A 15,166-nucleotide genomic window follows, 5' to 3' on the forward strand; every position below is an offset into this window, starting at 1 on the left:
CTCATTTTGCCCATTATGACGCTTTTTTGACACACATCTTTTGTTTGGTTTTTTTAAAGGCTTGACAATTGCCACTTGGGAATTCAATTCAAAGCCTGTATGATTTCCTTTTCCAAAATAGCAAATATTCTGCATGAAAGCTGCATTATTCTCCCTCTAAAATTTTTTTTATATATATATATATATATATATATTTTTTTTTTTTTTAATTTGTTGGTCAGAAGTGCCTCTGTCTCTGCTGTCCCCCTCTTTTTGTGGGTAATGTTGCAGATCACACAGCTCTGATTTAAACAGACTGGATCTTCGTGAGTTGGACAAACTACAGCTCAGAAAAATTTGCTGTGCTGGTTCAAACAAGGAGTTCAGGGCAACCTGCTTTTTGTGGTTACTTCCTCTCATTTGTCATTCTGAAAAGTTTAATACTAACAGGAAAATCTCTAGTGCTTTATTGAGCTTTTGCTGCTCAGGGAGAGGCAGTGCTGTTTGGAGAGCTATTTCAGATCCTTAAAAAGTAAACTCAAGAGCTCCTCAACATAATGCATGAAAAATGCTGGTGCTGGCTGAGCTACACCTGATGCAATTTAGTTTAATGATGGAGTTTTGCAGAATCCTAAGGCCAGTTCAGTGGGCTTTCTATAGGTTTTGAGGCTGATTTGGCACATTGCAGAGACATCAGATACGAGGAATACGTGAAAAGAATTAATTAAAAGTAGATGCAACTCTGAGTCACTTTTCTATACTGGAACCAAATCTAATTGCTCTGTTAATAGCAAAAGGCCTTGGTCTTCAGAAGGCAGAAGTGATTTTTATGTATTTTTTTCATATATACACACACACATATATATATATATATGCACATATATATAATTAATCTCCTACACATAATTAGGCTATGAATTTCTGGATGTTCAAGATGAGGAATTAAGTGGGTGCTCAAATTATTTTCCTGCACGTATCCTCTTTAACACCCTTCTGCTGCCTTATTTCCTTTTTTTTTTTTCCCAACTATGAAGCCAGATTATTTAAAAGTGTTCTTTCTAATATGACCCACATATATTAAAATTGAATCATATTCTGGGTACTAATGAAATTGGGTTGACTGGGAAATGAGGCACATACAATTTGTGGATTTTTCTTTTGAAGTTTGTGGTCAATTTAATATTCAGTTAAGCAGGACTTTGATGCCAACAGAGTTGGAATAAACAGGGCTACTGTCATTTTGTTCTTAGTATTCCTTCTGTATATTTGGCCCAGATTCCTGACAGCTCTAAGACTAACTTTGGTTAATCACCTCTGAAGTTGCAAGGCACAGTCATTTCCTGAAACTGAAAACTGGAGTCTGGGATGAGATAAAAATTATTTTTCACTTTATGCACTACACCAGTAAATTTCAATCCAGCAGCTCATTCCTTATTTTCTGCTACCACCATTGTTTACAGTGCAACACTCCCAAAATGTGCTGAGTGCTACAGACAGAAACTAAAGAGTTTTAGACACTGAAGTGTCTAAAAGGAAGAGCTGGGGAAACAGCCTGAACACAGAGGCAAAATGATTACACTGGATCATGTCTGGGTGTCTCCACTTTCAAACAATTTGGCCTGTTAGATCAAAGGAGAGAGGGAAGGGAGTGAGGTGATGAGAGGAGAAGGCAGGAGAATAGAGGAGGAAAACAACAGGTTTAGAAGTTCCTCTTCGGGGTTGCTGAGACCAGTTCAACACTTTCAGACACAGAAAAGGAAGTGGATTCCCATGAAATAAGAAGAGAAAACAAATTTGTTTCTGTTTAGCATCAAGGTCGCCCCATCAGATCAGGACTGATCTTCATCAAAATAATGTTTAAACCCATCAGATCTATAATTTCAGAGATAACACCAAGACTTCAAAAGAGACCAGAAGATAGGTTATTTCCATGGCATAATTTCATTTGAATTTTCAGGAACACTTCTCCAGAGTTTTACATCATTTAATACATGTTGTTCTACATAATCTATCTAATTATATGGGAATGGCCTTAAAAGATAAATTCTGTGTTTACTTGCTAGCTTTAAATTTCAACTCCTCACTAATGGTGGAGTACAAGTGCTAGCCTGTCTCTACTTGTCAGTTTTGTAAGTCTAATTCTGTGACAGGTGAGCATTCAAATGTAACATTCTGTTCTAAAAATATTCAGATCTTTACTCTTCTGCAGGTCATGTTGTTTTTTTCAACTCTGCTTGGTTTTAGTAATCAATCATATACTGAGGGGAAAAAACAAAAGGGGAGTAAAAATAATGAACAAAATGAGAAGTAATATGGAAATTGCAGTAACTCACACTTGGGCTCTCCTTGCTCTTGCTGTCTTTACTGGAAGCTCCACTCAGCTGCTCAATTAAACTGTAATGTGCTAATTGTTCAGGTCCATCCTCTCCAAAATGGCCATAGAGACTGTGTTGGTATAAATCCAAAATCGACATTGGGCTCCCCAAAAACGACCTTCTCTGACTTTGTTTTTCCTGCACAGCTGCAAGAGATGCAACAAATAATATCGTTATGACAGTCTACATAGATTTTAATGTAGTTTTACAATTTTAAAATGTATTCAAATTTTTTAAAGATAATTGAAATTCAATGCAATAGGAACATTAAAAATACTACCTTCTAATTCTCCAATGCATATACAGGGGAGTGCTCACACTTAATGTTTGAGCAGGAGGAGATGGTCCGAGACAGACAGAATTAATTTCCTTTCTTTTCAAATTACAGACAAAGTGTTAAATTTGGGGATCTTCCCACTTAATTATTTGCAGCAAGGTTTTCTTCTTCTCTTTTAATAGACTTACATGGCAGATGTCCTAAGTTCCTTTAGCACACCCTTCAGTTTGGCTGTACTTGAGAGTTCTTTCCTTTTCACTGCATTTTTAGTTAATGAATACAACAGCATAAAAAATACACAAGTAAGGTAACAAAGTGGTGCTTGCTTTAGATCCTGCTGTAGCACAACAGCATTAGGAATAAAGCCCTGGTTTCCAAAGTCCAAGGCTGAAAGCTCATTCAGAAGAACAAAATAAAACCAGGGGAATTTTCTGCAGCTTCATGAAAGCACACAGGAGACAGATGTTTATGTGAACATTAAGATCTCTCCTCACACTTCTTGTTACACAAACTTCAACTCTGCCTTATAACCTACAGCCTTAGGAGAATGTGTGCCTCCCATGCCTCTAAAAGAATCACATCAGGGTAGAACCAATTCATGAGACTGAAATCAAAACACCTTCATCGTCGGAAGGGAAGGATCTGGAATATTTGGCATATTCCCTGTTACTCTACTGACCTTCTCTGTAACATTGGGCAACACACTGGGAATCTCATGCTAAGCCCATTAAATCAACAGAAGTCTTATCATTGACTTTTAATAGCCTTTGCACTGGGTACTCAGTCTTTCTGTTCCCTGCTCATAAATGGAAAACGAAAATCACTCCAACATTATAATTGTGCAACCAGTGAGTTTGGGGACTCAGCTAATAAATGCAATTATCTATCCATACAAAAATATTCTCTGTGGATTGGTTTGCTGGAGCCCCTGCCCCAGCCTCATGGGGATGTTTTGAGGTTATATCACTTGTGTGCATAAAGACACTGAGGCCTTTGAACATAGAATGGGATAAAATATGGCTGTTAATACCCTGTGAGAATGGCATTTAGAGAGCACAGAACAGAAACCCTGACTGTGAGGAATGAGCACAGCAGAAATACTTTTGCAATAATGTGTCATAATCTTCTATTTGTCTCAATCACAATCATGTATTTTATTCTCTTACTGGCTCAAAAGGGAGGCATATACACAAAATTAATGAATCTCTATGTAAAATGGTTACCCCAAGTCATGCTCAGATATCAATAAACTTGGAATCTGCTGCCATTTAAAGCAACTGCTAACACATGATAAAAATATCTATTTTTTGCAAATTGTGATGAATGCGGGAAAGAAAAAAAAGCTTATTTACCTCTTTAAAAAAGCCCACATTTACTGCATTAAAATACAGTTTGTAAAAAGCAAAATCCGTAAAAAGAAGCGTTTATGGGCTGACTAAAATGACTTGCAGTATTTTCTGCAGATTAAACCCACAAAGCTGCGGCAGCAATGTAAATAAATGGTCCCAGCTTCCCATTCTGCTCTCTCCCGTGGAATCCCAAGCAGTGGATTAGCTCTGAAATGCCAAATGTTAGAGGCACTGAAGAGCTCAGCAGCCAGTACGCTGCCCATGGTGTTCTCCAGGGCATCCTCACCGTGCTGCTGGTTCTGCAGGTGCTGCTCCCTGCCAGGCCAGGCTTGGGGCTGCACAGGGCATCAAAATACAGACAAAGGCTCTCAGGGAGCTGCCAGCACCTTGCACTGGCCAGAATTTTCCCCCTGCAGGGCTCCATGGGCTGCAAGGACAAGCACAGACCCGCCCAGGGCACACATCTGCACGGGAAGGTGGCTCTGAGCACAGCAGGCTGGTGGTCAAGACAAGGCAGCAATTTCCTGGGTTATTAAACACACAGAAAACTATTATCTCAAGAACTTCACTTAATGTGTTTTTATCCACTGGAATTCAGTAAATTCCGAATTGCCATCAATTCTCACTAAAAGCTTTCTTACTTGAAAGCTGCAGTATATACAGAGAGGAAAATGAGGGAGAGTTCACTGTGGCACCATAACCAACATCACCTTGATACAGAGGTTGGGAAACTGTGGCCTTGATCGCTGCATTGTTTCAACTGGCTGTATAATAGAAAAGGAAAAAAAAAAAAAAAAAAAAAAAAAAAAGAAAAGAAAACTGTATTTATAGTCACCTTTCAATTTTGTAATAATGGAATTATTTTTATTTGCACCGCAGAGATTTATGCATAAAAACCTACAAGTTCAGCCCTCACCAGCGAAAACTGTGGAAGAGGGGAAAAAGCATTTACACGTAATAAAAAGGTAATAAAAAGTTAATGGAAAATTAGACTGAAGAAAGATTTGGGGTTAGAAAGTGAAACCTAGACAGAAAGTTCAATGAAGGACACCATCTGCTGCTGAGTCAGTGTGGGGTTGAGGGACATACATCTTTATGTACAAATTTTCAATTACCTTGTCTGTTGTTCTTGGTTAACTCCACAAGAGTCTCCTCTGCAGCTCTGAAATAACTGGTTTTGTACTCTGGCTCTGGCTCACTGTCAGTGCTGCTCGCTGAGTACGTGCACACCCTTAGAGCTGTGTCCTACACGAAGTCAGATAATGCAAATATATCAAAATAATGCTGAAGATGATAGTATTGGGGGTGGCACATTTTGTATTCATCATGCAGTATAAACGGGTAGTTCAACTGGTAAAGTCTGCATTAGCAGTCTAACTCCTTCAATCATCAATCTAACATGGGGAAAATAACTCATTCTTGTCCTGCTACATCCCCTGAGAAAAGTCTGGCAGAAACAATCCACATTTTAACTTTTTTACCCCCCACTGTAACATTGTTTTCAATTCTACCAACATTTTTGGATCATTTTATCCACCAAGTTCAATTTTAGAAGTTCTTAAGTATGTTTAATACAGTCTATTTGTAACATGCAAAATTATCACACCACAAATAGTTTGCTGCAAGCAATTCTAGAGACAATTAGGATAGCCAGCAGACAATACACCATTTCTACACCAGTAAATCCTAACTGTTTCCTAAATTCATACCCCTTCTCCTGGTACTTATATTACAGTACTGGAGAGCCCTTAGTTCCCAGCTGATTCCTTTGCCAGTTCTTTCCAGGAAGCAGTATTATTGATTTTCTTCTGGGAATAAAGAGGAACACTGACAGCTCTGGACAGCTTCTAATCATGGAAGGCCTGAAGGCTCAAACCATTCAGGAGCAGCAGCTCAGTGCAATAAAACCCCCAAACCAGGCAGGGGGAGGCTAAGCCTGATACTGTTGGGGTAATGGCATGTACAAAAATCACCCCATGACCCCTACTCCAATTGCCTATCAGTGGCTGTAGTGAGATTTTAGTTCTGTTTCTCTAAGAGGAATAATAATTTCCCCATGTTTCCATCCATGTTTTAACTGCTGCAGAAGGACATCCCTTTGTTAGGAATCACAAAGAGATTCCTAATGTGGAGAGGGAACCAGAGCTTAAGATACCTGCATGCAGCCAGGAATGCCCAGCATTAGAGACTGCAAGTCAGCTGTAGCCCCCAAACACCACAGAAACATGTTAGGAGAGTATTTTCCTGTTCACAGTACTTCCACAGCTCTTCTCAAACTCTCATACTACACAGCCATACAGACAAGGAAGCTTAATCATGGGGAAAAAAAACAATCTGAATCTCATGAAAAGCAACAAACAATACCAACTTTCTACAAGAGAAGAATGGGGTAAAAGGTCTCCATTTCCTTTTCTAAAAGTGCCTGAGAGGATTTTAATGAAAACATGTTTATAACCAGGCAGACAAAGAACCTTTAGGTGCTGTATCATTATTACTGATAAAAAATGAGATAGCAAATGAAGGGTAAGGAAGTAAATGCAGCTGTTAGATTGTTATTTACTCTGCACACCATATTAAAGCACTGGCCATTAAAACACTGATACCTCAACACTGGCCACAATATTCATCTCATTTAAGAGATGCCACTACTTAACTTGTACCTTTGTTTTAGTAGTTTTCTTGGGGGTCCACTCTGGAAGAACTTTTCTATTTTCTACAGTCTCTTCGGTGTGTTCTAATGAGGCAGAGGTCACAGAACTTGCTTCTTGTTCACTTTGCTTTGCAAGGTTAATTATTCCTGAATTAAGGGAGACATTATTTAAATTCTAGGTCTCATCAGCATCTTCATGATAGTGTGTCAATTATAATCCAGTAAAAACTGGGGGCAAATTATGATACTTTCATTATGTCCAATAATATTTTACTGCTCAAAGGAACAACTTACTAACTTACTGGAACAGTTCTTACTAAAGTGGCAGAATTTCATCCAAATCCTTTTCCAGTTAACAAGAGAAGAGGAAAGCATGAATTTAAATCCCTTCATTAGTTATAAAATATATACCCTTTCAACAAAGAAACAACATTCAATAACTACTTCTAGGCATTGTAGGATCTGCTCTGCTATTTTATGTTCTCAGAGAACAATCTTTTAACATAAATATAATTGGAAGTACCTTTCTAGTGGGAAGCCAGCTTTTTTATTTGCTATATTTGCACTATGCAAAATCAGAACATCAAAGAAGATATATGGTGCATATGAAATAAAGTGATAATTGTAATTTGGAAGAGAAAGAGAAGGAGAAAAGAATTGAATGAAGATAGTCTAGTAAAGAATGAGCTGACCCCATCATCTGATGTATACTACTTTTTTGTAACATCTCTTCATGACAATTTAATTAAGATACAAACCTTACAAGGTTGGTGCAGTGAATATTAGCATTAAGATCAGAACAATCTTACTGCTACTGACTTCTTATGAAGCAATTCAATGCTTGCAGTTTCTGTTCAATTTGTTATAATGACAGTGTTTAATCATGGGCCCTACTCTATAACACACTGCTGAATTGAGGTCACACATGTGGCCATTCAAGCATGTAGCACATAATCTATAACTAAGATTTCTCTTCTGAATCCTTCTCAGCTGTACCACTAATTAACAGTACACTTATTTAAAATATACTAAGTATTATAATATCTTTTATTTAGCTTTGATTTGAAACAAGCAGGGGAGTCTGCAATAGAGCATACAATGTGTGTTTGCAGTCTATTATACCACTACAGTACTGCACTGAGAATATTGCTAAATCAACTGAGTTCTAAGATGTTTAATTAGAAACCTTTTGTAATTCATCCTATGGATATATAAGAGAGGCTTCTTTCCTCCCGGATTCAGTACCTGTCAGCTCATTATCAGAACATATATTTGATGGCCTTAAATTAATCTCAAACTTGATATTTAACCTTACATGCTAATTATACAGAATCTCTCTGATAGAGTGATACAGATTTATGCAAGTTAAATACTCTCAACTTCTACAGGAGCAATAACTGGACTGACAAAGTGCTAATCACCATAACTCCAATAAATGAGTGACACTGCATTTGGTCGAGATAAAAAAAATACTCTTCCTCATTAAACTAATCACTTTTACTGTGCTTTCTGCTGTATCTGTTGTGCTATCAAAATGTTCCTATTGTTAATGCTACATGACTTTTAATGCTGTTAACATATATATTAATAACTCTAAAGCCTTCCAAAAACTTATATAAATAGTTAATGTTTGTTTATAAAAAAAGCACAGACTTCAATGGAACTATTTACAAATACTAAGTTATTTTCTGGAGCTTTGATGAATTGCCAGACCTTTTATACCTTTGTCAGCTCTTGTAAGCACACTCACAGCTCATAAGTGAAAGTCAGGTATTTTATGTTCATATATATAAATGTGTTTGTATGATGTAGTGAAGTAATGAGAGCCTTGTTTGAGGTCAAGGACATATATTCAGTGGGACAGAATTTATGCATTGAGGCCAAATGAGGTTTTTAGTTCAAATCCAGTATCAAAAGCAAGTCTTTATGAATTTATCTTTTCTATGTCACAACATGGCTGTGCTTTGTACTTCGTACAGTCTGATCCTGAATATTGCTGAACATCCGTATTCTTTTTCAAGTCAACTTCCAAGGCTGGCATATGGTTTTTTTCTTCAAGTACTGTTTCTTCAGAGAAGGCTTTAAGTACTAAACTCATTTTTCTTCCTCAGATAAGCATTTTGTTTAACAAAATCTCCATATGGCTCAGGTCACAAACTTGTTAACCTTAGGCATTCATAAAAAGAGTATCTTCTGCTCCGCATTTAACATTTCTGTTATCAATTGCCATTATTACAGCATTTCTGCTAATCAAAACAGAGGCCAAGGCAGAAATAATGTGATTTTCAGCGTAATTGACATTTTACCTGAGGAAGCTGGTTTGGGAAGGCGACTTTGAAAAGGTCGTATACCTTTGGCAGTCATGGCCGGATCGGATGTCGAGTGACTAATTACGCTTTCCACAGACTCCTGGCTCTTAGCTGTCGAAGGCACTTCTCGCTCAAGAGTTTTGGCTTTTACTGAAGGAGCTGAAAGAGGAACTTGCTGGGGTGCTGCAAAGACTCCAGTTTCCAAGGCTGATTCTTGCCTGGAAACGTGTCGCCCCGTGGCGCGGTTCCCCGAGTCGGGGAGCGGGAAGGTTCCGATCCCGCTGTCCAACGTCCTCATCTGGCAGCAAGACTCTAAGGCACAGGAGATTGGGGTCATGGGATGGAGCTGAAGGTACTGAAAGTCAGGGAAAGGATCTAAGGGGGGAAAAAAGGGCCTCTTAAAGGGAAGGTTTGGAGGCAAGGGAAACATTTTAGCACTTTGTGAACCTGCTGTTACCTGTCAAAGGAGCACCTTTGATGACACTTTGTGTAACTGAATACAAGGAAATGCCCTGGTGAGGTGCAGTGAAAATAAACAAGTGCTGAAACATTGACACTGGCTTGCTCTGGAGCAACAGTGTGATAATGGATAAGTGGGGCAGGTCCTGGAAAGCAATTACAGCTGGAATTTTAAAATCATTTCGTTTGAAAGCCCACAGAATGTAGAGTATCAATGTGAGGGATGGAGTAGTGTAATATATTTCTTCCAACATAAACCCACGCTCCACAAAGGTTTGGCCTCTCCATTCCCGTGTTTTGCTAATTGTTTCTCACACAAGAAGGTGTTAACCAAAATGTACCATGTATTCTTACACAAAATTAAGATTTACCGACTTTCTCAGAGATATCCATCTCTCAGAGCATCCTGAAGATCTTGGACAGCAACAGCCACACCCTTTGTTTACCTTGTCATGCTCTGGATCTGCATATCCCAGTTTGGGTAACTGCACACAATGCCAGGCAGAGATACCTTTAGTACATTTTTTGGGGGAGCAGTATGGTCCCACACAGCCCTCCAGCTTATTCATCCTCTTGGAAAGATGCTGTAGGAACCACGGAACAGGGAAAGGTGCAAGTGTAGCTGTGGGCACAGTGCTATTTGAGCAACCAGCACGTACAGGCAGCCCCCCTGCCCTCTCATTCTCTATCACTTTCCAGAGACTTCCCTTTTGTCTCTATAATGGGCAAACAATGCTGAAGAGACTGTGATGGCAAAGTCCTTCTGAGAGCTAGGAACACCAAGGAGGGAACTTCAGCACTAATGGCTGGAAAATGAGCATAATTTAGGTTAAATGTCTGGAAACATCCCTTGACAGCAAGATCTTAAGTCTGTGGCAGACAATCCCAAAGGAAGCAGAGGAATTTCCTTTGCTTTGAACAATTTAAGGCTACACTAAAGATATACTGCAGTGAACAATTCTGCTCTAGCAGGAGATGCAGAATATGGCCTAATATATCTTCTCCATCTCTATTTTACGTGTTTCTTAGTATTGATTTTTTTATGATATGTTCATTTGTTATTAAAGTCTGTTGTAGTTAGCAATGCTCTGTCAAGTAATTTTCACTATTTTTCCCTCTGCAGTGTTTCTAATACTCTCAAAAATTTAAAAATATCTCTCCCCTACGGGTTTTGCCCATTTGTTTTTTGAACTGAGAACATTACCATGGTCATTCTTGTTAAATAGCTTCAGCTCAACGGGCCTTTCTTGATAACAAGTATGAAACTACTTACAGATAAGTTAAATATATATTTCTATTTCATGGTTCTTGCAAAAGCAGCCTATATTTATGTGGTCCTCTTTGCCTAATCCTCATCACTCAGGATCAAAGAAGGACTGAAAGTCCTACTGAGCACCTGAACCTTACAGGGCCTGGCTGAGCTGCAGCAGCAAATACTCTGTGCGTTGTCTTTTAAAAGGGCAGCAAGTGGCTCTGATTTCCCTCACAGAATCACTGCATGCCAGTAATTTCTCTCCAGAGGTAGAAGGAGGCAAGGTGTGGAAGCCATGCCTAGCTAGCACCTACATTTCCCACCATATTTCTAAGGTAACGTTTCATAGTGATTTTTGAAGTTGCTGAAGGTTTTCCAGGAAACATGAAGAAAAAAAAAGATAATTCTATTTGGTCCTGCTGCATCGAAAGGAGGTATCCCATCTACTGAACCCTCTTATCTCAGCTATATTTCCTCTAACTATTTTTGTTGCTGATTTTGAATGGCAAAATACCTAGATAGAAGTGTGAGTGTGGAAAAGCAATTTAAAATGCCAGGCGTTGCCCTTGCCATTTTCTGAAGATAATCAAGCTGAAACAGCATGTTAGCTTGTGGACAGGCAATTCTTCAACTAAAGAGTGTTGGTGAGAGAGTTAGCAAATAAAGGGAAATAAGGAATAAAAAAGGACTTCTGTTTTCTGCCTCTTAACCAAAAGACATCTGTGCAGCACTGGTGGTGCTGGAGAGGCAGAGCTCTTCAGCAGAGCCACAGAGTAAACTGGAAACATCACATAAGAAAACACAGAAGTGTTCTGAGGAGTCTCCCCTGTCCTCTCTGTACGTTCAGTGTGAGACCTGGTTTGGAACCCATTTCCACAGGACTCTGAAGGACCTTGCAGTGTTGTTTCCTTTCTGACCATTCTGTAAGAAATGTAAAAGTCATTCCCTCCTAATTATTATAGAAGAATTAAGCAGGATCAAAAGGTACATCAAAAAGCAAAGCTACAGCCTTGGCTAAGGGAGAACTGGAAGATGGAAACTTTTATCTTCTAAAGGTTGTGTTTCTTAAAATGTTTCTACTTTTGCCCACAATTACCTTGTGTACATCTAGGAATGGACCATGAAAACAATGGCAGAGAATCAAAAGAAATGAATACTGAGGACCAGACTTCCAAGGATATACAGTCTCCTGCTGTTTCTAAAATAATTGGGAGAGTGATGGAGGAGCACACCAGTGGTATCGTATTTAATTAAAAGGAAAAATAGTTTTAATCGATTTCAGTCTTCCTTCATAGATACTTTATCCATGATAAAGGAAATACACCAGGTGGAAAACATATTTTTAAAACAGCTCACCCAGCTCAATTTTTAGTTCTGAAAAACCACAGAAGGGTCTGGCTTTCAGTGTGCTCAATGGCACTTGGCAGCTCCTGTTGTGACACTTAAAGACAGATTTTTGGAAAATTCTGTGACTCGGCTATGTTGAACAATCCTCAAAACCCTAGTCCTAAAGCCAGAGGAAACCACAGAATTCTTTGTCAATTTTAATTTTTCATTACTGAAAGTAATTAATTCCCCCCTAAAGCTATACACTACAAATAAAAAAGTATCCTTCAGAACAATTTGTATCACTGAAAGAACGAATACACATTATCTTGCGTAGTTTTTAAATTTTTATGAAGCAACTGCAAAATAAAAAAATACTTTATACATCCCAGTGACAGCTTTCAAACAGCTTCATGGCCCATCTGATTTCATCAGCTGCACTGACACTTCAAATTACTGTTATCAGCAAGAGCTGCACAAGACTACATAATGAAAATATGTAAAAGTTAAATCTCTGGTGCTGTGACAGTACCACTCAGTAGATGAAAAATGACTCCGTGAAACATTAAAGTCTGGGAAGAGTTATATATGAGCTTAATTACTTTTGCTTGAGAATTCTTCCTGGCATACCAGCCAAATTCCTTGCCTGTTTCTGATTTTTTTTCCCCCTCCTCTTTCTTTGCCAGGGAAGAAAGAAGCTCACAGAATGGTATTGGCTTTATAGTGGACACAGACAGACTCATCATCAGCCCTTTCTCTGAATAATCAGACTAGAATCAAAAGCCTGAAATACTGAAATAACCCCTTCCCTCCCTCTCATCATGGGGATTTGAGTCTGGACCTAAAACACAGTCCCTGGAAGTCCTTCTGTAGATGAACAATTCCAAACTGAAAACAGAAACAAGGAAGAATTTACAGATATTTCCTGGAGATCCCAAAACTCTTGACTGCATGTGAATCTTTTGATGACAGGGCATTGTAAGAGCTCAATGGAAAATCTGAGGAAGACCTTTAATGTTGAGGAGCCTCTTAACCACAGGAAAAAAAAAAGGGTTTACATTGCATGGAAATATTTGTGAAAGTTTTCTGAACTACTTCTCAATAATTTTCAAATTTAATATTTTCACATGCGAGAAGATCCTGCAGTTCATGTCCTACATCAGCTGACACCACAGAAATTTGTAAGGCTGGACATTGCTTTGCAATATTGCATCATCGTTGGCGCTTTACCAACATTTTCTGGTATCAGGAGATCACCAAGGCCTCTTCAACACAGAGCCAGCACCCAAATTAGAGATGGAATAAAAAGTATCTGTGAAAACTCTGCTCGTCTCTGAGGGTCTGGACAAGAGCAGAGTAGGAAAGGGGCATACACTCAGGCTGGCAGGTATCAGGAATTCTAAAAATCAGATCATCACTGGGGAAAGCAACTCTAGCAGCTCATTCTGTAGGGTTCTTTTTACATTTTCCTCTGAAATGCAAAAATTAGAGAGTTAGAAGTAAACATACTCCACTGGTAAGAACTGACAGCTTAGAATTCATTGAAGTATTTTAGGGCATTCTCCTGAGCATAGATAATTTAAAAATGCATCTTAAATACCAGCAACAAATCAGTAAACCTAATTATACTTCAACCCTTTTTTTTTTTTTTTTTTTTAATGTCTTCAGAAACACTTGCCACAAAGACATCAGAAACACATCACCTCTACCTCAGAAAGCATCCTTGGTACAAAATTCATTGGAGACCAGAAGAGAATACCCAGGGAAGCTGAGTGCTGACCCTGCTTTTGTGTTCCTTCAGAAGCACTGCTCTGGGTCACCATGAGGGTGAAGGAGCTCTCACTCTGATTTCTGAGTGAGTTTCTGTATTTTCTGAGCTGGTACCATGCTGCTTTTTGCTGTTACACAGCACCCTGCTCTGCTCCTCTTTTCATACAATGCCTGTTAAAGGAAAATCAATTTGGGGAAAAATCTATGAAAGAAAGCAGAGAGCAGTTACTGTGAAGGGAATTGCTTCCAGCACGGCGCAAGAAATGTTGGTCCAGTCCCAGTTAAGTTCTACACTGATGGTTGCAAAATAGGGTATTACTCAAAATAAGCAAAATTCATCCCACTTTTAGATTAGGGACATGTTAGTCTTTCTAATGTTGAACCTATGACTGAGTCCTAGCACATAATGAGGAGGATTCATGAATTTCATAAGAGAGAAGACATAAGATGGTGATGTGTCTTTTAAACACAGCTTCTGATTACACTTTTCTTCAATAATGTGAAACCATGCTTTTTGCTAAGGGGGATATAATGCCACGTGTTATTGCAAACAAACCTTTAACTGAATAACTGGGGAGCGTTTCATAATGTTTCCTCAGATAAATTAAAGATTCACATTCTAATAAAGCCTTTTTATGTTGTATCCTAAATGAGTTTCACAGATGCTTAGTCCATTCACAAATCACACACAAGCCCTTCTTTACACAGGAACTGTTACACTGCTGAGAAGTCTATAAAACAACTCATGGTTATTTTGACCACCTATTTAAAACAATCTGTGAGTTTTTCTTTTATTCTTGAATAACCCATAAAAATCTTTACGGAAACCACAAGAAGCCAAGTTTTACCCAGAGAGCTAAAATAAGGCATCAGTCAGCAGTCCTATTAAACAGGTCTATGTGCAGACACAGCATCACTCAAAACGGGCAGACAATTCCCCCACTTCCAATTAGGCATAACAAGAGGAGACATTTCTGGATGGTGGCACAGAGGGAAGGACTTAGAGGTTGGAGAGGAAATAATTATAGGTCCTGCTGTGTTGTGAGTGGAGTTTTGCCTCTCTACCCACTTGTGCCACGAGTGACAGAGGCAGCTGTCCCTTAGTGCTGCCTGAGGGGATTGAGGATTCCAGGCTCTATAACCTCAGCCATTCCCACCAGGATGTTACTTAGGAAACACACTGACAGATACCAGATGCAATTACTGCAAACAAACCCTATTTCCACGTTAAATGACACATAAACAGTTTCTATTTGGAGGTGTGTCTTCGTGTTACTTAAATTTGATGGCAAATCTGTCTTAATATTGAAAAAAAAAAACAACAACAGATGACAAATGTATTTTATGTCAGAAAGATCACAGGTAGTTCTGATTACATCAAGCCTTCTAGGTGCAATACTAGTAGCACAGGGATATATTT

At 38.7% G+C, this 15,166-nt stretch overlaps 1 protein-coding gene across 4 annotated transcripts in view; it reads right to left on the reverse strand.

The window, feature by feature from the left end:
• NCKAP5 (NCK associated protein 5) overlaps positions 1-15,166 on the reverse strand; it is a 377,012-nt gene that overhangs the window by 22,325 nt on the left and 339,521 nt on the right. For all 4 annotated transcript variants that reach the window (XM_066323141.1, XM_066323142.1, XM_066323143.1 and 1 more), the window contains exons 16-19: positions 8,937-9,251; positions 6,641-6,777; positions 5,096-5,225; positions 2,313-2,500 (exon numbers count right to left, since the gene is read on the reverse strand). In XM_066323141.1, the coding sequence (XP_066179238.1) occupies positions 2,313-2,500; positions 5,096-5,225; positions 6,641-6,777; positions 8,937-9,251 (770 nt within the window). The remainder of the gene's footprint in view (positions 1-2,312; positions 2,501-5,095; positions 5,226-6,640; positions 6,778-8,936; positions 9,252-15,166) is intronic.

This window comes from Sylvia atricapilla, chromosome 7, assembly GCF_009819655.1.
Source record: "Sylvia atricapilla isolate bSylAtr1 chromosome 7, bSylAtr1.pri, whole genome shotgun sequence".
NCBI classification, from domain to species: domain Eukaryota; kingdom Metazoa; phylum Chordata; class Aves; order Passeriformes; family Sylviidae; genus Sylvia; species Sylvia atricapilla.